The sequence below is a fragment of the Hemicordylus capensis genome, chromosome 1 (assembly GCF_027244095.1).
Source record: "Hemicordylus capensis ecotype Gifberg chromosome 1, rHemCap1.1.pri, whole genome shotgun sequence".
Classification (NCBI taxonomy): Eukaryota; Metazoa; Chordata; class Lepidosauria; order Squamata; family Cordylidae; genus Hemicordylus; species Hemicordylus capensis.
Window position 1 is genome coordinate 394,658,911 of NC_069657.1, and position 22,750 is coordinate 394,681,660.

The window sequence follows — 22,750 nt, forward strand, 5'->3', positions numbered from 1 at the left end:
AGTCAACATCATCTTGAGAATCCCTGTTAGAGGGGACACTGAGCAGGAGTATTCATTCAATGATACTTTTCTTTTTAAGGGACCAATAGGCAGCAAGGCCAGCTGCTTATTGTAATGCCATCTTCTCCTGAATCTGTTCCATTTGCCCTTTTAAAAAATAGCTGTAGCCCATGCATTTTCCCCTCACCACCTCTTCATTAAGGATGCTGCTGTTGTTGCTCTTGTTCCTTTTGAATATTGCATAAAATAGCTAAAATGCTAACAACCCTGGGATGTAGAGTGGGCTGAGAGATTGTCTTGTTTAAGACCATGCAGTGAGTTTTAAATTTGAGCATCCTACATGCAAACCTGACATCCCACCCACTGCACCACATTCATTCTTTTATTTTTGTCTTACATTTAAAACAACCACATACTTGATGCATGGTCTTTCAGCCTGGGTATACCACCGTAGGCCAGAGTTTTGAGTAGCTGGGATGAGGACCTAGTGCTGAATAATAATGCCTCTCAAGCTTCCAATGGAAAGTTGTATTCGCAGACATTTTTTGGAGGGGGCTGCATATAGGGCCTTCCACACATTGTTAAACACTCATGCAACCTGTCTACAGTGTATACATGTACAGATCTGTATGCACATGCATACTTTGTTAAAATATAGCATTAAGCTTCCTATTTGTGCACTGAGAAGTTCTGCACCCAGATTTGCTTTAGAAATGAACATGTACGGTTATTCCCAGAAAAACACACATGAACAGACACCTGTTTGACATAATGTCTGAATAGGGCTATAAAGTGTTTGCCATATGTAATTATATGAAAAGTGGGTAGATACTTACAATCATTCTTTGAGAGTTTACCATGCTTTCATTGTTACCTTTTCTTGCTATTAGGAGAATTTGCGTTGTCAGTATACCTGCTTCTACACTTCACTGAGGCATCTAGTTGGCCACTGTGGGAAACGTGATCCTGGACTTAGACCCAGTAGGGCTGCTGTTACCAGATGTGTTCATCCTAATGAAGGGTATGCACTGGATCCTTGTTAGGGGGAACAAGCAGGCTCTTGGAGTGGAGTGAGACTCAAAGCAGATTGTCCACTTTCACTTCATTATATGAAGGGCTATATTCCTCCCCCCATTGTTCTTGTGCTGCCCCCACCCCTGAAAATATGACACTATCGGTGCTGCCCCCCCAAAATATGACAAGCAGTTTCTAGCAGTTTCTGATTTGAAAATGAAGGACACTGCTGCCTCCTAGTGGTTCTTCTCATGACTGTTGTACTTTACTCCAAGAAAGAATCTGTTGCTGCACTTCTGCAGTGGGGATGCTGCTGTGAGTAACTCTTTCTTTACCAGATAACAGTCTTGTCTGAATGCTGCTAAAAGCAACCACTGAGACCCCCACTTAAATCTATGCCATTTTACATAAGAAGGCCAGGAGGTGGTGAGGTGTGACCTCGTTTTAATAAACCATAAGCAAGCAGCACCTGTGCAACTTGTAGCCATACCAAAAAAAGTAAAGCACCCTGTGGTGGATTAATCACTTCTGTTTTCATCTATCTTTGGTGCTTGGAGCTGAGGAGGAGTTATTTTTGCCTTGAAGCATTGAGGTATATTTTAATTCAGCCAATTTTACTTTTTTGAAACAGTACTCTAACTTTATCAGTGGCTGCCTCAAATGGGGCTTTGGGGGAAAGGGACAAGCGCATGATGAGATCAAACATTTAGTCAAAAAGTTTTTCTGGGCAACTCGGAGTGTACGCTGTAGTCTGAAGAGATGCTTTACAGCCATTTCCATTGGAATTGGTGTAAGGGTTCCACTTTTATGAGCCAGAGAATGATCCAAAGGCATATGTCATAGTTCTACTGCTAAAACTGTGTGAATCTGATTGTAGGGTTCTGCCTAGAGAAGAGACTGCTTGGGAACTGTATTGTAAGCTGTTCCCTTTGGAGGAAGTGGTCTATTGCCATCACAAACACACTTCCATATATTTGTCCCGTCTGAGCCACACCAACAAGCTGAAGGGTTCTTCCTCCAATTCACTAGCCAAAAAATTGAGAACATGAATCTTAGAGGTCTGCTTCATATAAAATGAATGCTTCCTGGTGGTTTCTTGAGACTGCATTTGCAGCCATTCTGTATGGTTAGTCATTCATCAGCTTTGGTGTCTACATGGCTGCAAAGAGTTCCTAGCAGTGCCTGATGTCTGTAAGAAGCTGCTGCACACAAATTGTGCATTAAAAAAATGTGTACAGCTCTACAGAAATTGGAAGCTGAGTGCTGAGCCTCAGCCAAGGGTTTTTGTCTGGGAGATCTTCCTTGCTACTGGGATGGAGACTGCAGCAGGGAGAAGTAGCATAAACAGTGCATCAAATTTGTTCTGTACACCACCAAAGAGTATACACTCTTGTCTCCATGGGATTTTCCTTCTCCCCTTGACATGTATTTCTGGGAGTACCTGCAGCTCTCTTTCCCTCAACTCCCCCCCCCCCGCCAACAACAACAACAAAAAAGCTTTTGACTCTTTCCTCTGTTTCCTGTGCAAATCTCTGGTGTCCTGTTGTAGTCCTTATGCAACTGAAGAGCATCAACCACAGCCTATTTTGAAGGGTTGTTTTTGGCTGAAAGTGAACCTACAGATGTATTCACACACCTATTATAATACAGTAGAAATGTACTCTGGGGCTTATTGTGTTTTCAGTAATCTGGAATGTGATTTACATGTGCCAAGCTGTACTCTAGGCACACTGGTGGCACAGCAAAAAAAAAAAAAGTTACTATAGTTCCATCATGGACAGATCAGTTGGTCTTTTTTTTGGTGAGTAAAGTTCAGCCCTATCAAATGTGTAGCAGTTACCTCCATTGAGCAGGAGGGTGGTGAAAAGAACTCCAAGGGACCTTCCAAATCTAAAATTCTATGCATCTCTACTTCGTATTCATGTTTGAAAATAAAGGGTTTTTTTTTTATAAGCACAACTCATTTGTGTGAACTTTATAAAATTCTACTCAGGACACTGACTCAAGCAATAAAAAGAGTATCTGATATACAGAAATATACACAGCTGAATAAATAGAGACTCTCCCAAAAATTAGTCAAGAATGGGTGGTGTGACCTAAAAATACAGCAACTGAACAATCACAAACAACTGACAGGTTATGTGACATGGACTATATGCAGCGTTTAACTTGGGTCAGATCCCAATGTGGAGCTAAAAGCTGACTTCAGTAAGACACAAAAGTGTGGATTTGCAGTCGGGGCAGGCCTGGCAGTCACACATAAGAATATTAACTCTCTCATACCCACCTGCTTCCCTAATCCATGCACCCACTCGCAAATGCGCACAAAACACACTCCTACAAGATGTGTGTGAATGTACAGTACAAGTCTACATCCACACAATCTTCTCACATACATGGAAATGTCCGTGTTCATCGGAGGCAATGGGTGTTTCCTATTCACATCTCTGTTTCTGCCAATAGACTTTCTCCAAGGCCTGATGTTACCAAGACCATCTGGGAACTGCAATCTGTGAAATAAATAAAAGTGAATTTTAGCAGATGAACTGAAAATACCTGTACCCTATGCATAGAGATTTAGAGTGTAAAGCTGTTAGAGAAGCTTATTTCTTCTGCAAGGAAGAATTAAAAAGACCCACAAATCAAACTTCATGGTCTATAGGTAACATTCTTACATTCACAAGCAATGATGCTGCTGTGCTACCAATGTGTGATTACACTGAGAGCTAGACTACCTATAATCAACAAAACAGTGACTTGGAGTTTGGAGCAATGGAAAGAATTCTCTCAAGGATGTGCTGCCTATTGATTTGAAGTTCGCACATCACCTAGTTGCCTTTCCCAAGATATGTATTTCAAAGGTTGCCTGGTATTGGGCATATGAATCCAGCTATGTGCATAGATCTCCAGTGCTACCTTGCTTGCTTGTCATTTTGTCCTATTGATATGGAGTTTGTCCTGTAAAATGGAGACAGCTGTATTTCTCTGATAGACATATAAAACACTTTACCAGATAGATGATACTACATAGTATATTAATCTTAGATACATTGTAAAACCCAACAGGCCAAAGCTTTGCCCTGTTGTGCCAAGAAGCTGGGTCCAAGACTTTGCTCAGAAAGTTTATAGCAGCCCTACTTTTTCTTCTCTTAATCCAGGTGGGTTTTTTAAAATAAGCCCTACAATTAATATTCTAAGAGAGCACCATCTATTAGTTTGTGTTCAGGTTTCATGTTGTTAATTAACTTGTGCTAAGAACTAGATTTAACAGAGAATCACAAGTGTTTCTCAGGCACTATACTAATATGTATTAATGCAGGGAACCTTCCCTCCCACCACCCCCACAAAAAAAAAAAAAGTTTTTCCATGGGAGCATTGGTACTGAGGTTTTACGATTTTGTGGCCTTGGATTTTTAATTGTCATTAACTTCATTTTTTAAATTATTATTATTGGAAATCCCCATGTCCAGTCTCATCTCCTCTTAGTGGGGTCCCAGCCGTCTTACTGCTCTGGCAGATCCAGGCATTCTTCTCTCTGGCCATGACTTCACGAGTCTCGTTCTCCTCCTCTTCCTCACCCTCAGACAGGAGATCAGAAATCTGCTGCTGCAGCTCAGGGCTAATATTGTTCTCTGCCAGGATCAGTGTCCGCAAGGCTGTTGGGTAGTTCTCCACCATGTCCAGCAGGATCTGAATGGAAAGAACCAGAGGCAGTTATACAATCACCTCAACTTAGCAGCTGGGTAGGCTAGAGGACCTCAAAGCTGCTTATATTTTCTTCACACCCTCAGAGTTCTACTTTTAAGCTCTTAATTTTATTAAATGCATTAGTTTATTTTCTAATTATGCAGTTGTCAAGGCGAAGTATAGTCTCTCTAAAATCTTCATATAAAATAAGTATAAATAAAAATAAATTGATAGTAATTAGAATACAACAATAAAAAACTAAGCACTTCTCGTGGTAGGAAAACTTACCCTTATTTCTGAATGGGCTAGCTTATATACAAGCCTACTAAGCTAGATCAGACAGTATTACCATTGTGCTATTTACACTATCTGTTGCCACGTACCAATATGTCATGTCCCTGGAAAACGTGTACAATCAATACCAACATCTGTTTTCTACTTTTTCCACCACAAAAAGCCATCCTGTGAATATCAACTAATAAACTGGAACTAGACCAAAAATAACTTCAGGAATGGAAGCAAAGTTGAAGGGATGCAAGGTTAGGCTAGAACCAGGAATGTATGTGGGAAAGAACTCTAAGAAAGGGTTGTACGAAGGCTTTGGTACAGACAAGGGGGGAAAGGCACACAACTTGTATAGAACTGGAGACTGAAAGTTCACCCCTTCCATGGACGTAAACTGGAATATGCAGTATCTGAATATGCCAGGATCTTTTTAGCCAAATAAGTGATCAATAGGAGATGACTTTAAGTGTGATGTGCCAGAGGTATCTGTAGTACAAATAAAATTTTATCTGAAGGACAAAAATGAACGAAACTGAGATGGCTTAAAGTAATTCTTATAACATTGGGTGGGTGTGTGTGTGTGTGTCTGTGTGAAAACCCCCTATAGTAGCTAATTTTACTTTCATCAGTTAAGTGTTTTTTATTATTATCCCAAATTAACTTATATCTCCAAAAGTAATAAGAATTGGACTCTGATCAATAAAACAAGAAAAGGAAAAATTCATTTGGAGAAAGTCATGTACAGTCTAGACAAGCTGATAAATAGACTTTCATGAGCTGGAAAAGGAAATGAAGGTAACATGAGGCCATATTCTCCTTACCAAGGCTGATTGGTTGGTAAGTCCTGTTCCTTCCAAGTCCAAAACCTCTAGTGTCCGGCTGGATGCCACAGAAACTGCCAGCATGCCTGCTATTTGGTCACCTAGGGGGCCGGGAGCCAGATGTCAGCACACTTCATGCAAGTCAATGTTATACACACCCTTTCTAAGACTGGCAGAATATGCACCTAAAGCCAGGCCTGCTCAGCCCCCCCACACACCCCCAACCCTGATGATTTTGGACGACCATAATTCGCAGCCAGAGTGGACAATAGCCAGAGATTATGGGAGTAGTAGGCCAACATCAGCAGGAGGGCCAAAGTTGAGCAGGCCTGAACTAAACTAACCTCTACTAACACCTTCCCTGCACTGCCCGCCCCACCACCCACCCATGGAGTGGAATGCTGCACCTGTTGAATTTGCCTGTTAAAGGAAATCTTTTCTTTTCTTTTTAAAGCTGACCACTCTTTTGTTGCCCCAGCTCTTCTCTCACCTGCAGGTTGGCTGAGAAAATAAATGGTTCCTCTGCACATGTATAAAATGTTTTTTTCTCTTAGGAAAGAGTCTTTTGTGTTAAAGGATATGGCTTTCAGCAGACTTAAGCTTTAGCAACTCTTTTTACAGGGTAAGAGGAGAGGCAGAGAGAAGAAATGCCTCACCCAGTTTGGAAGGGCAACATGAGGTGGGGTGTGCGGAGGCACTGCTAGCACTTGTTTCCTTGAGGCAGGGTGGGAAGAGAGGAGTTGCCAGATCTGGTCGCTGTCTCGCCAGCTGCCAATTCTACTCAGGCAGTGCAGCTGTAGCGAGAGTAGGTTTCCATGGCAACCGCGGCTGGGGCTCTCTTTCTCCTTGCTCAGTTTGGAAGAAGATGATGGGGGAAGGGGCATGTTATGATGAGGGCCTACAGGATTGTGGATGAGTGTCAAAAGATATCTAGAACAAGTCTGCTGCCCCACTTGTAACGGGTGAGGCAGGGGGAGTACACAAGCTCAGGGATGAAGAGAGGTCTAGTCTTCTGCTTCCTTCTAGTCCCCTCCACCGTTGGTGGCGAGTCTTATCCCCAGCAAAATATGGTTGGCCTGCACCTCCTGGTCTTGGAGTTAAAGATGACAAGTGTCTTCTTTGTATTTTTAATTATAGATTCTTTACCTGTGTCTTGGAGGGTTTATTTTGTTTTTTGTTTTAAGTACAATACTGTTTTAGAGTCTTATATTGTTGGGGGGGGGGAATTGTAAACTGCCTTGAGATTGTTTTAATAAAAGGCGGTATAAAAATTAAATGAATTATATAAAAATATAAATATAAATATTATATATGTTATAATATATATAAAAAGCTGGGAACCCTATTCTAGACCAACTGATCCTAGTTTATACACCATGTCCCAAGTTCAGGCCAGAAGGCCTTCCTGAACCTACACTAATCCTCTGTGTAGGTGCTTACTGAAGAACTCCGGTACTACTGGGAGACCCCAGGAGTAGGTTGACTGTTCTAGAGTCAGACTTTGTAAGTATGACCAACTCAGCAAAATCCCCATTGGTCAAATGAAAACAACAAAACCAAACCCTATATGCCTCTGCTCCTCTCACCCAGGGGGTTGTAGTCCAAGTTCAACACTCGCACCTGGGAACTGTGAGCCACAGCAATCGCCAAGTGCCCCCATCCTTTGGCTGTGATGCCAGGGTTAGCACTGAGAGTCAATTCCTTCAGACCTAGATAGAAGAGAGAGGCCAAATCAGCATTCACAAGACCTTGCCTTTTGATCCAGGATTAATCAATACATACTGGCCTTTTGTTCTGCCTGCAGAATCCTGTGTGTGGATGAACATCTCCCATTTGCATTTTAGGCTTGTTCTCAAAGTCACCCAACATTGATTAATTAATTCATTAACACATTTTAACCACACTTTGGTCCAAATAATCAGGGCGTCTTTAAAAATGCAAAAAGATCTGTGTTGCTCTTATATGTTAATCTGTGTTATATCCTTGAGGCATTAAGAGGTGGAGTGAAATCACTATCCCATCTCTTTAAAGGCTCTTAGTACAGAGATGATCCAAGACATTTTGGTAGCTAAGACAGAAATTAAGACAGCCTCGCGAAGCAGGGGCATAGCAAGGCTGGAGTGGGCCCTGGGATAAAAAGTGAATATGGGCCACTGCCCCACCTTCTTCTTCAGGGAGGTGCAAGGGGAGAGCAAAAAGCAAGCTGTTGGCCAGCTCGTGTGGGGCCCCCTCCTTCAGGGGCTCAGGGACATTTGTTTTCCCCCACCTGTTTTCAATTGTAGTTATGCCCTTGCCTTGAATGTAACAAAATATACTGCAATAATAAACTAAAATAATTGGCCATTTTACTGACTTCTAAAAACTACTCTAAAATATCCTCCCCGAGGTGATCTGCTCTACCTTAGGAACATAGGAAACTGCCATATACTGAGTCAGACCATTGGTCTATCTAGCTCAGTCTTGTCTTCACAGACTGGCAGTGGCTTCTCCAAGGTTGCAGGCAGGAGTCTCTCTCAGCCCTATCTTGGAGATGCTGCCAGGGAGAGAACTTGAAACCTTCTGCTCTTCCCAGAGCGGCTCCATCCCTGAGGGGAATATCTTGCAGTGCTCACACATCAAGTCTCCCATTCATATGCAACCAGGGCAGACCCTGCTTAGCTATGGGGACAAGTCATGCTTGCTACCACAAGACCAGCTCTCCTCTCCAAATCCTTAGACCTTATCCTGTCTAATGTTAAGGCTGATCCTGCTTAAAGGTTATGAACAAGTCCATCCTGTTCCCAGCTTAAAGACTAAGCATTCAAATGTGTGAACAAAAAGAGTGGCCATAGTGTATAAGGGAAAGTTATTCTGCATTATCTCAACTTATCAATAAATTTGATGTTATCAATTTCCCTGTGATTGTGGGACCACTTTTTAGCCTACTGTCTAGCAGGCTTATGAGATCACCCAGCATTCTGTGTGTGTATCCGTGTGTCCCCCGCCCCATAAACTTCACAACGCCTGGACCAATATTAACCAAATTTGCTACAGCTGTAGGAACACATAGGGATGCCCAAATGGTGTGATATATGATGAAATAATCCACTCCAATTCAAAATAGTGACCATGTGAACATCTGAGGCGCAAGCGGGCTAATTTGTGGACTGTCTAATCCATTTGAACCAAATTGCATACAGTTGCAGTGAGTGACACACAGGGACACCTCAAGGCATAGTTTGTGATGATGTCATCAACACCAATTCAAGATGACAGATGCATAAACTTTGGAGGTGCAAGTGGGCTAACGTGAACTGCTTAACTGATTTAAACCAAATTTGCTACAGCTGTAGTGACACATAGGGACACCTCAATGGCATAGATTGTGATGATGTCATCCAACCCAATTCAAGATGGTGGCTACGTAAACTTTTGAGGCGCAAGGGCACTAACTTGTAGACAGTCTAACCGATTTGAACCACATTGGCTACAGCTGTATGGACACATAGGGATGCCCCAGTGGTGTAGTTTGTGATTATGTCACCCACCCCAATCCAAGATGGTGGACATGTGAACTTTTGAGGTGTAAGTGCACTAACTTGAGGCCTGTTTAACCAATCTGAACCAAATTTGGTACAGTTGTAGTGAGTGACACACAGGGACACCTCGATGGTGTAGTTTTTAATGATGTCATCCACCCTGATCCAAGATGGTGGACGTATGGACATTTGAGGTGAAAAGATATAATTTGTGGACCTCAATTTGACCCAAATTTAGTCCAGTTGTAGAGACAGTGAAAGGGGAGTAGGTTGATTAGTTCTTACTGGAACAACTTGTCTTCAACTTCTGTAGTCACAGGAACTGCTGCTGAATTTGCCACTCAGTTCATATGTATTATTTGTCTATGTGAACTCAAAGTTAGGACTGATCATGTGGCAAAAAATTGTGTGAACTGGTACTACAATATCTATCAAGCAAAGGGAGTATGTAATCTCAAGTAACATTCCACACACAAATAAGCTCAAAGTAGAATGGTCTGCACAGTGGCAACTGAGTTAGTTATGTGATGAGATAGTTTGAACTGCACTGTATTTGCCACATTTAACATGAGTTTCTGTTTGTCTTCCCTTTCTCAACTGAATGCACACCTACCCTAAACATAGAAACAACAGGTTCTAAAAGAGAAATAAGTTCTAACACAAGGAGGAAAGAATAAGAAGGAGCAGGAAAGAAAAGTTATGTGAGATAGGAGGATGGCCAGATATGAAAAGGCAAGGGAGTATAGGTTTACAAAATTTCTTTATAATGGATCCTCTTAGTTCTAAACAGTGGGGGGAGGGGCTTCAAAACTCACCAGACTGTTCTGCAGTGCCCCTATTTTTCAGATTTTTTAATCTTGAATTCTCACGGGATGTGGGTTAAAGACAGTAATGAAATCGAGAATGGAAGATGATGGCAGCTGTAAATTCTGTCTGAACCAGCGTGCATTTTACCCAACCCACCATTCTCTGTTTTGTTCCTCCAAAAGACTTCTGCTTTGAAATTTACACACGATTATTGCTTCAGCAAAGGAATATCCAGGAATATTTTTTAGTAGCATCAATAGATGACATTAACAGCAAAAGGCATTTCAGACAGAGTAGAATGTGCAGAGTAGATATTTGTCTGCCTTTTCTATTACACCATTAGATTTAGGTTGCCAAAAACGTAACATACATACAAATCCAGACCGCTATGGTGAGTCTGTGGAAAGAGGCACTCTTTAGTTCGACAGTAAAGCAAAATAGAATTACTCCTATTCTTCTAGAGGGAAATTCCACTTTTAAGTATTCTAACAATTCCTCAGCCAACTAAGTAACTTCACTAGATTTTTGTAGTGCTGAGAAACCTAATGCCACCGTTTTGCCAGCAAAAGACACTTTATTCCCTTGTTCACTTCAAAGACAGAAGACAGCTTAATCTAAACCAAAGTATGAAACCTACAGTAATTCCAGAGATGTCTGCAGAACTCCCACCTTCCTCTCTTGCTTACCTGACTTCGCTCCATCTGGAGGGAGAAGCCCACAGATCAAGTTGATACCTTCATCACCCAGCATGCAGTCTCCCAAGTCCAAGGCTATTAAGGAGGGATGGATGGCGAGTGCTGGGTTGAGGAGAGCCAGACCAGCATCTGTTAGGGGACTCCCATGAAGGCTGTATGAATAAAAAAGCTAGGCATTATAAATTATCCTTCCTTTGAGTTGGGTTGCTGGTGAGTTTATCTACCGGAAACGGCCACCAAAGCCCTGTTCAGACATTATGTTTGATCTCTGTACAGTTGCATCTGTTTTGTGTGAGTGGCCTTATCTGCATTCATTTTAAAAGTGAACCTGGGTACAGGCCCCTCAAATGCATGGTATAGGGACTGTACTGCTACACCTGTGTTCAACATAACAATGTGTGAATAACTGGAGCTGTGTACACATCTGTACCTGTGTACACTGTACACATGTATGAGTTTTAAACATAGTGTGTGAATAGGGCATGGGATGAAGCCATAAGTGAAGAAGAAAAAAACCCCTATTCAAACATCCTGTGTTCAGATGTCTGAACACATGTATGTGTTTTTGTGTGAATGACTGTTCCTGTGTTTATTTAAAATGTGAGCTTTAAAATTTGAACTTTAGGAAGTATACTGCTATATTCAACATGTGAATATCTGTACCTGTGTGTAGATGTTCACATGTGTACACCTGACACAGATTGTATGAGTGTTGAATATAATGTGTGAATAGGGCTAAGGAGATTGGTTTATAGGCCCATATATAGCAAAATTACAAAAGCTGGCTATTTATATTATTATTAACATATACCACCTTACTCCAAAGGATCTAGGCAGTTCACGAAAATAAACACAACTAGCTTAACCCATGCAGAGCATCTGCATGCTAGTACTTGATTGCTCCCCGCACCACCTGCCACAGGCCCCCCTCACCTCAGAGATCTCTCCACCCTCACCTGAGCTGCACTCCTGCTCCTCCTCCACCCGGTTGCTTCCATCCCCTCCACTCCTCCATCCTTTTACTCCATCCCCCTCAGCCCTCTTGGTTGTGGCTGCAGCGTTGTTGCTGCCTATTGGCCAAGCTGCAGCCTCCTATCTCCAGAGACCTCCTCACCTGAGCTCCGCTCCATCATAGCCGCTCATTCCCCTCAGGCTGCTGACAGGCCCAGGCCCATCCCTTGCCTGCCTCCCTCCCTCCACCAATGGCCTCAGTAGCCCCAAACAGCAGCAGTGTTTGATTGGGCCCTTTCTTGCTGCCAATAGGCGCCACCATGGCCACTCGTTCCCCTCAGGTTGCTGACAAGCTCAGGCCCGTCCCTCACCCTTCCTTCTTTCTCTCTTCCCCTCCCTTCTTTTTCTTTCTCTGCCACTCACTTTTCCCTTGTCTTTCTTCCCTTCCCTCCCTCCTTTTCTCTTTATCTCTCTCTCTCTCCCTTTCTGAGTTAACAGATCTTGTTCATCTTGTTTCCTCATCTAATTCACACAGCGGCAGCCTCCTTCTCCTAAAGGGGCTCTTCCTCCCTCACAATCCCTCTCTTCGCAGACCCCTGCGAAGAGGATATATTTCCTTTTATATATATAGATTATTCTCCTCTACAATCAAGAACATCTTCCAACCAGTAACAGTTGCATTGCAACTGTCCTTAACCATCACAGGCACCTCTTCCCTAACTGCACATGAAATCCCTACTGCCCAATCACCATGGTGCCACAGGCTCCTACTTCCTATCTGCATATAGAATCCCCACTGCCCAATCACCATAATGCTTCTGCTCTCACAGGCTCCTCCTCCCTATCTGCATATGGAATCTCCACTGCCCAATCACCACAGTGCTTCTGCTCACATACTCTCGCAAGAGCTGCCACGCTCGGGATTAGCCATGGGTACACCTTGGAGAATATATATATATATAGACGATAAAGACAAATTAAAACCAACTGTTAAAACAGCAATTTAAAACATCCAAAGATTACTAAAAGCCAGGCTAAAAACATGTGTCTTAAGTGCTCTTTTGAAGGCTGGTCTCTCCGAGAAACCCCAGAGATGAATAGCTGCTGCATATTGGACCAACTAAAGTTTCCAAATCACATGCAAAAGCAGCCCCATGTAGATTACATTGCAGTAGTCAAGCTTAGAGGTTACCAGAGAGTGCACAATAGTTCTGAGATCATTATCTTCAAGGAATGGACACAGCCGTCATATCAACCAAGGTTGACAGAAAGTGCTCCGGGCCATAGTCTCAACCTGAGAAACTAGAGTGAGGCCTGGGTCTAGAAGCACTCCCAAGCTACATACCTGTTCTTTTGGAAGGGAGTGCAACCCCATCAAGAACAGGAAGATCTATTGCGTCCCTCAAAGTATTACCCCTTACCATGAGTACCTCCGTCTTGCTTGGATTCAGCTTCAATTTATTAGCTCTCATCCAGTCCATTACTGACTATAGGCAGACATTGGGTGTGGGGTTATGCCATTTCTTGATGATGATGTCATGGAGAAATAGATTTGGGTGTCATCAGCATTTTGATAACACCAAATCTCCTGATTATCTCACCCAGCAGTTTCATGTAGATGTTAAAAAGCATCGGAGATAGGATGGAGCTCTGAGGGACACTGTACAATAGCTCTTGTTTCAGAGAGCAACTATCACCTAGCGACCCCATCTGGAATCTACCAAAGAGATAGGAATGGAACCACTGCAAAGCAGTACCACCTATTCCCAAATCTCCCAGACTATCAATCATGATATCCAGAAGGATACCATGATTGATAGTATCAAAAGTCACAGAAAGGTCCAAAACAATCAACAGAGTCATACTCCCTCTGTCCATTCCTTGGTAAAGATAATTCATCAGGCCGACCAAGGCTGTCTCCACCCCATAGCCTGCCCTAAAGCCAGCTTGAAATGGCTCTAGATAATCAGTATTTTCCAAAACTGCCTGGAGCTGATCAGCCACCACCTTCTTAATTACCTTGCCCACCCAAGAGAAGTTGGAGATTGGCCTATAATTATCCATTACCGAGGGCTCTAGGGCAGGTTTCTTAAGTGAAGGTTTCACAATTGCCTCCTTCAAACATGGAGGTATCCTGCCTTCCCTCACTGAGGCATTTATTTGTTTGTTTGTTTGATCTCTATAGTGCCCTTCAAAAAATGGCTCAGGGTGGTTTACACAGAGAAATAATAAATAAATCAGATGTTTATGATGTCAACTAGGCCATCTCTAACAACCTCCCTGCTAGACGTTATAAGCCAGGTTTTGCATGGATCCAAAGGACAAGTGGTAGGCTGAACACCTCCAAGGAGCTTGTCCACCGTCTTATATGATGGTCTTTTGAGCAGATAATGAAACTGTATATATATAGGAATTTGCCACCATGACAGAGGTGGGATGGCAAAGAAAAGAACAAGAGGCAGATACAGCCTTCAGACACAGCAGTCTGCAGACAGAATAAAGAAGATAGCAAGTTCTGTGGTACCATAAAGTCTAACAACATATATATTTGGCATAAACTGTCATGAGCCAGAGTTCATTTTGTTTGATGTTTAAAGTTATCTCCTCGGTAGGTTCTCCTCAGTAGATTCTAGCCCACAAAAGCTACATACAATACATTTGTTAGTCTTTAAAGTGCCACAGGACTTTGACCATAATTCACCTATGGAATTTTCTGCCACAAGATATGGTGACAGCCAACAGCCTGGACAGCTTTAAGAAGGGTTTAGATAATTTTATGGAGGACAATCTATCAATCACTACTAGTCTGAGGGCTATAGGCCACCTCTAGTCTAAGAGGCTAGATGCCTCTAATTACCAGTTGCAGGGGAGTAACAGCAGGAGAGAGGGCATGCCCTCAGCTCATGCCTGTGGGCTTCCCAGAGGCATCTGGTGGGCCACTGTGTGAAACAGGATGCTGGACTAGATAGGCCTTGGGCCTGATCTGGCAGGGCTGTTCTTTTGTACTGTAACTATTGTTTTTGCAACAACAGACTAACAAGACTTCCCATCTATAAGAGGAAAGAGATGTAACTAACTATCTCTATACCTCACACCTGGAACAAATGACAGTAATCCATCCCTCTCTGATATAGATGACATTTCAGAAATTGGGCTATCAGTGATACTCAAATAAATGTGGCTGAAGTGCTTGGGTAGCAACAGGGCAGAAGGGCTAACATACTGTCCAATGTTACACACATGAATGCAATATTTGCACAGTTGCATGAGAGCCCTGTTGTGCAAGCACAAAAAAATGCACAAATGGAGTTGCACAACAGTGAGGCCATTATATAGAATGGTTTCACGGTCACGCATCTCTGTGCCATTTTTGCACAATTGTGCAAACACTGAATTCCACAACGTTTGAAATGTTGTGCAGTATGTAGGTTAAGGCTTGGGGCAGGATCTAATAACAGGGAGAAGGGCAGCATTATGTTATTTAGATGTACTGTGTTTACCTGAATCCAAGACCAGTTTCCCCAACCCCCAAGCTTTTTGATGTTAGAAATCCGGAGGTCCTTTTAAATTCAGAGTCCTGTTCCTTTCAAATAAATGCAGGTATAACCTGTATTTAGCCTCTACTTTTTAAGGGGATTGTCTTAGAAAGAGTCATCTTTGATTCACGTAAATATAGTAGTCACATAGTCATACCAATTATTTGTTGTACAGCTCATCCCATCTCAAGTGTTTGGAGCAGGTAACAAGTCAAAATGGTAAATCCACAATTACAGTGACTAAACTGTATTACTCTACCCTATCCTTGGCCACCTGAAGCCAATTTGATGCCAACTTTAAGAGAGCTTTCCTGGTCATTGTTAGACATTGAAACATAACATAAATATCAGAATCACTACCTTGCAATTAGTGCACACATCCTGAAGCTCTCTTAGCACAGTTTGTTTAATCCCTAACGGAGGTTACTTTCTCTCTGGCCCAGGTATCTGAGGTTAAACATGTAAACAGAGGATTACCTTTTCAGTGGAGAAGTATGGTAGAGTGTGTGTGTGTGTGTGTGTGTGTGTGTGTGTGTGAGAGAGAGAGACAGAGAGAGAGACAGAGAGAGAGACAGAGAGAGGGGTGGGGTGGGTGAACTTAGCAAAAGGATGTTTCAAAGGTGTTAAGGGGTAAGCGATTCTGAACCCACCACTAATTCACCACCAGTGGAGGGGCACCTTTCCTTGTGACCTACTAAAAGGAATCGCTACTCACAACAAAGATTGGACAGAGCGGTTAGTCTTCAAAGCTTCAGCCAGTTGTTTGACCCGGTTGATATTGGAGACAATCCCCAAATTAAGATTGAGTTGAGCCAAGGAGTGCGATTCTGCTACCCCCCTGCAAATACGACCGAAATCTCGGTCTGAAAGCTGACAGCCCCGGAGTGAAAGAAGTTTGATGGAGTTCTCCCGCAGACTCTCACAGATATCCCGAATCTCGGCACTTGATAAAGTCTCCCCAGAGATCTGGATAGATCCTGGCAACATCTTTGTACCTTTGTAAATGAGCAAACACACACAGCAGCTAGCTGCTGTGCTAATCCGGATTTGTGCAGGCAGGCAAACAATGTGCAGTCCGGACTAAAGCAGGAATTGTTTTGCAATCCGGATCAGAACAGAAGAGGTAAGCAGTATATATGTTATGGAGATTAGTGAACCAATGGTTGTGCAATCATGTGCAAACAACGCTGGAGGCTACGGTGCAGTTTTGCGTGGTTTATATACTAGAGTTTAATGTGCTATTCGGATCAGGCCAAAGGTAGTCTGCAATTCATTCAAATAGGTACGCCTTAGCGCTGCTTGAAGAGTCGCGCCAGCTGTATCCGCCTAGAAACTTCCGGATAAAGATCAATTCTGTACACATCCAGTTTCAAGCATGCAGAGTGAACAACCATTTGTATAGTCTAGATCGGTTAAATGCCAAGCAGCGTGTTGTCCGCCTCAGGCCAGGGATGATTTTTTTTTCCAAGAGGAAAGGTGCGCAGACCGGTAGGTGGTGCAGCTGGATGCTTGGTAATCCGAAATCTAAAGACCCTTCTGGGATTTCATACGAAAAGAAAACGGAGCGAACATATATTCTCGTTTATTCTGCGCAGTCAAAGGAAGGCGTCTATGGGTGCGCCGGGGAAGGGGGTGGGGGTGGGAAGCGGCTGCCTGCTGCCCTCCGGCTTTCGTCCTCCTCTGCCCGGGAGTTCCCCCCTTCCCCGGCGTCGTCCTTCCCTTTCAACCTCGCTCGCTGGGACCGGTCTTTTCCCCGTTGCGGTCTCCGCCCCCGCAGCACCTGCTCCGGGCTGCGCTCCCCGTGGCTCTCGCGGGGATCGCGGTGGAAGGACCTTCCAGGGCCCGGCCAAATGATCCGACCACTCCAGGTTCCGAATCGCTCCTCCGAGTCCGGCTGCCGCGCCGCTGCCTCCCTCGGCTCTCCCCCCGCTTACCGCACCGGCGGCTGCAGAGGCATGGTGCTGCCAGCGGCGGGGCAGAGTCGCCCGCGCTGCTGCGGGGATCTCGGTGCTGCGCTGTCTCCTCCCTCCTCCTTAGACCTCCTCAGGGGGAAGGATCTGGCTTTGTCTGGCGCTGCGCCGGTTCCTATGGCCACCGCCACGCTCTCTGCAGCCGCCGCCTCTTGCCAAGCCGGGCCACGCGGCGGCCACCACCTTCCTCCCAGACACCCCCGCCGCCCCAGGCCCGCTGCTGCCCTGCCCTCTTGCAGGGGAGCCGAGCCGCCACTCCAATTCCTCGCGGGCAGGAAGGAGGAAACGAGAACGAGGCTGGGGCTGATGGGATGATCAAACGCTTGGCTGCCTGAGCAAGCCGGTTGGAGTTTTGGCGTTCGGGTTGGCTTCACTGTGCTCTTTCGGTAGCTGTTAAATAATGTACTAGCGGATGCTCAGAGACACTCCTTTATGACTAAGCTCCAAGGCAGAAATGTGGTGCTGAACATAGGTTTGGGAGGAACTGCCTGAGCTCTAAAGAGGAAAAGGGGATGACCTTGAATGTGCCCTCAGTAAACCCAATAGTACAGTCTGATCAAGGTGGAAAGGTGGCCAGTGTTCCCGCTAAGGCTTGCACGCATACGGTTTTGGATGTTCCTTCCGTTAATTTTAGATCCCGCTCAGGCTGAATCAGGAAGGCCCCACTCTGAATGCAGGTGTGCACACACTGCCTTGATACTGCTGCCCAGAACACAACTCATCCCGCACACAGATGCAAAAAAATTAGAACACTGGAGGAGGCCATTCCTTGAGGCAGGGTGAGGCAACTGCCTCAGACACAGGTGCAAGGAGGAGTGCTCCCACCCACACACCACCTGCTGCTGCTGCTGCTACCAACCTTCCTCACATGAAATGCTGTTCATTTTGTCCTCATCGCTCCATCTCCCAACACTAACTAGGAACGCCCTTGCCTGGCTTGGTGGCTTCGTCTGAGAGCACTGGCATGTTGTCACCTCAGCAGCGTGACCTGAGAACACATGTGGAAAACACCATGCAGTCCAACCTGCTCTAAGTGGAGCTGGTTCTAGCTGCATAATAAGCACTACAGGAGTAACGGTTTTCAGAGCCAATTGGGGAGGGGGGGGGTAGGAGCTTTTACTGTGACTGAACATGTATACACAGTACAGGTGTTCACAGTTACACATCCACATACAGGTGACTCATTCAGGAACACATAATGTGGTTGCCCTAACCATGTATATATCTGGGAATTTGTTTGGAGGAGGCCCAGTAGAAAGTGTTTTGCATTAGGCCAAAGAGTCTGGGTAGTTGTGTCAGAACTTAGAAGATAAAAGCAGCTGTTCTGGTGACAGATTATTTTATTTACAATATTTATACCCCACACCTCCAGTACACTACTGCTTGGGGCAGCTCACATTTATAAAATAGTTACAATGTAAAATCAAAAGTCCAATTAACCACATTAAATTAAAAACCCAAGCTAAAACCACAATCAGGATTATAGTTTAAGTTTCAAATTAAAAGTTACTTAACAATTTCAAAACCTAAGAATTCTAAATACTAAAGAACCTACCAGATATAAGCGACAGGTTAAATGTTAAAAAGCTTCTTTTAAAAGATGTGTTTTTAGTTGTTGTTTTCACAACATTGAGGGAGGGAGCACAGCGAAGCTCTTCAAGGAGGGTGTTCCAGAGCCAAGGGGGTCACAACCGAAAAGGCCCTGTCTCTAGTCCCCATCAACTGGATCTCTGTTAGTGGCAGGGCCATGAGCAGGGCTTGAGATGATGAGTGGAGGGCCCTGAGAGAGATAAAGAAACAGAAGCCAATCTCATGGATCCTAGGGGTCAGGGTTCTAGGAGATTATGTGATTTAACCAAAGCTGACAAGGGATTGTAAAACACAGTGGAATTTCCTTTGGTGAAATAAAAGCATGACATTCAAGAACTGAGAAGTTGAGCACATGACAGTGTAAGGCCCTGTTAAATGGTAGGCAGACCATAGCCAGCATCAGACATGCCAAGCCTCCTTGACTGGCTCACAGAATTGCTGCCATTCTTAATGCCATTTCCCTGTCACCTTTCTCAGCCATCACAGCTTGCAGTAGATGCTGCTATGTTGCTACAGTATTGATGTGTTTATTATATTATGCCTACACATCCATGGCAAACTATGAAGACAAGGTGGCCTGAAGTGGCCACCAGGAGCAAGTAATGTACTGAACAGGGCCACAGTGCCAGCAGGTAATAATATTTAAAGAAAGAAAGAAAGAAACCCACCTGAAAACCCATCTTTTTGCCCAAGCTTTTTCTCAGCTTCTTAAAATCGTCTGTTTTAATTTTATGGTTGATTTTAAACTGTTGATTCGTTTTAACTTTTATATGTGTTTTAATTGTATTATGTTAAGCGCCCAGAGACAAAAGTTTGGGCAGTATATGTTTGATAAATAAATAAATAATAATTAAAAACATGCCATTATACAAATCTATGGTGCAGCCACATTTGGAGTACTGTGTACAGTTCTGGTCACCATATGTAGACGGGCCTTGGGCCTGATCCCACAGAGCTGTAATTATGTAGGTGTGATTGATTAACATGACAAATAATGTTTTAGCAGCATGAAGAGAGAAAACAGAAATAGATTGAAGAATTGACATCCTTCTTCCTTGACAGAAAGTTAAACAGAACAGCTTTGACTAAGAAGGCATTCATCTGTAGCATGCTCAATGATGCAATCTCTGCCCTAAGGAGTTTGTGGTCTCAATTGATCTAGCCCTGATTTTGTTTTTCCTCAGCTGGAGAGTGGCAGCTGGCATTAAGGAATAGCCTGCCAGGCACAGTTTTAGCCAAAAAGCTTTGCTGACTTCAGCAAGCACAGTGTGCTGTGCTTTCTTGGCTGTAGTTCTGTGTGATTAATTAAATGCAAGGAATGCGGGGGGAAAGAATATAAGCTCCTGGCTTTCTTAGTTCTTCTTGGGCAATGGATTATAACATGCTAGGGAATCATCAAGGTTCCTTGCTTTGTACCAAGGAGAAATGTGGAAGCCTAGAGATTATGGCTAGCACTCAGTCAGCCTAAAACAAATGATGAAAAATGCCAATGAGGATGAATGGAGTTGGGAAGATTAGGGTAATAAACCATGTAAGTACAGTAGGCAGCTTTCAACAGATATCTGCAAAGGGTCCGAGCTCCAAGCAAAATCCATTTAATGATGTAGACAAGGGAGATAATAAAATGAGTCATTGAGCATTAGTTCCTGGATAGATGGAGAAATAAAATATTGGGGAATATTTATTTAACATATTTGTATACTGCCCAAAACTCACATCCCTGGGTGGTTAGGAAGAGACAGGAGACAGGACTTGCGTTTCATTTGATTCATGAAAGGGAGCACACTGTAACCAAAAAGAACAGTAAGGTAAACCAGATAAGAATCTAGGCTCAGGTGACAACTCTTAAGACTTTGAAAATATGATCTATGCTGTTGATACGATATCCTATGGCAAGCAAGGTAAGAGAGGATCAGTTGACTGCTCTGTATCTAATGATTTAGTGCACACTTCTAGGATATACAGAGCACTTCACTGAGAAGGTGCTAAATTGGGTGCAGTGAATGTTCTGGTCAAGTGCAAAGAGTGCATGCGTGTAAAATTTGGCTGATGTTCCTTAAAAAATACTTGGAAATGTCCTATACTATAAATTTTATCCAAATGTTACAGTTATCCAACTATAAATGTAATGTGTGAATGAACTGATCTTTTAGTGTCTGGATATACTTGCTTCTTGTAAATATGGATATTCTGACCCTAGGCAATTGCTCCTGAAGAATGCAGAGCAGCTGCTCAAGGACCTCTGCGAACAATCAAGCATCACAAAACTGGAGTAGAGCAACTTGAAATTTAGCAAAGGAATTGCCAAGTAGGGCGGTTTTTATGTTTTAGTTCTGACAGCTGGGTTGCAGAGTCAGCCTAATGTTGAGTGTCTACACTGCACACAGGTGCCCCGGACTGCCTCTTATAAAAATCCCTTTCATATTCCCCTTTTGGCAGTTCTGTCAGCCATTAGGATGACTAGTTTGCCAGATTCAATCCTTGGCTTCTCCCTAAAAAGATTCAGGGACCATGGCTGAGAGAAAACACTGGGCTAGATGGATCTGTGGTCTGACTTCGTACAACAGCTTAATATGTCTCAATTCCCCCTTAATATTATTTTCACTGGATTAAATGTACCACTTCCTTCAGCTTCACACACTTTGCATTCAAAACTTTTCATCTTTTTCGTAACATTCATCTCGATCTTCAAGTCGCTAAGAGGGCTGGATAATGGTTTCTAGATAAAGTTTTAGCCCCCTGCCATGGCTTGGGGTAGCATACAACATATTTGAAACCAACAAAAGTAAACAGTAAAAAGATAAACATAAAAGCATCATCATAATTTTTTGGAAGAATCTCAGCAATTAAAAGCCCCAAGGGATTTAGATTTTGTAATGAAAATATACTCAGCCCTTGTCTGAAAACCAGGACTGTGCGGTGGTTACCAAGGTGAATCACTGAAGCAGCAGCATCTTTTCAGTCCTTCAGGCTAGCACACATTATTTGAGACACAGATGTTGCAACTCTGCAGTACAATTAGCTGCAGTTTTCAATTAAATTTTGTTCCACTAGAAGGGCTATTATTAGGTAGAATAGTGCTGGAAAGGGGACTCTAGGGAGGTTTCCAACTTGCATTAAGAGCTCTTCATTATTGCTTGGCAGTCAACTATAGGCATCTTATCTCTCCTTTTCCACTGTTGCTGTAAGATGACACACTATAATATCATCACCAGAACAAGTCCTTTTTAACCTCTGGGACTTAAAAGGACTTTTACCTAGGATCTAGTGAAGAGTTGATTGGAAAGCTGTAGTCAAACATGTGGTGGCTGACTTATATTTAACAGGGAAATTACTATTCCTATTCAGCCCAGAATTCCAAAGTATCTCTCCCAGTGGCTGCTGCTGGTGTCTCCTTTGTGTCAGTGAGCCTCAAACTATAGGTTAAACCTGATCTTATCAGAAAAGCTGTGGAAAGAAACTTCATAGTGATGAGCTGAGCCTACTATAAAGAGTGAACTTGATCAAATAAACCTGGAGGTACCACTTGAATAGGGAGTGTTTCTCCACTCTGCACACATCCTGCACACTTAAGTACAGAATGGGGTGGTGTGTGTGTGTGTGGGGGGGAAGCCCCTAATTGAATCCTAGGCTGTCAAACAAATGAGAAGGACTAACCAAAGAATGCCATATTAGACATTGTATGCGATATACAATAAGCATTATGAACACAAGCTTGTACTCTGCAGAACATGGAAAGTTTCTTATGAATTGGCAAGGAAGAAAAGTGATTGCCAGTCTTCATGTCGACCAGAGCTAAATGTTGCTGATGTACCTCCAGAAGCATTTGGATGAAGGACTTTATAAACCCCAATTCTGTTTGGATTTTAGGAAACA

The 22,750-nt window shown here is 43.4% G+C and overlaps 1 protein-coding gene across 1 annotated transcript; it reads right to left on the reverse strand.

Moving 5' to 3' along the window:
* Positions 1 to 1,441: 1,441 nt before the first annotated feature.
* Positions 1,442 to 16,859, reverse strand: LRRC73 (leucine rich repeat containing 73). Its single transcript, XM_053304178.1, has 6 exons — positions 16,030 to 16,859; positions 10,819 to 10,979; positions 7,394 to 7,516; positions 5,808 to 5,908; positions 4,521 to 4,704; positions 1,442 to 3,524 (listed from the first exon to the last, which is right to left on the reverse strand). The coding sequence occupies exons 1-6, from the start codon at positions 16,299 to 16,301 to the stop codon at positions 3,454 to 3,456; spliced, it is 912 nt and encodes a 303-aa protein (XP_053160153.1). The 5' UTR covers positions 16,302 to 16,859; the 3' UTR covers positions 1,442 to 3,453.
* Positions 16,860 to 22,750: the final 5,891 nt, after the last annotated feature.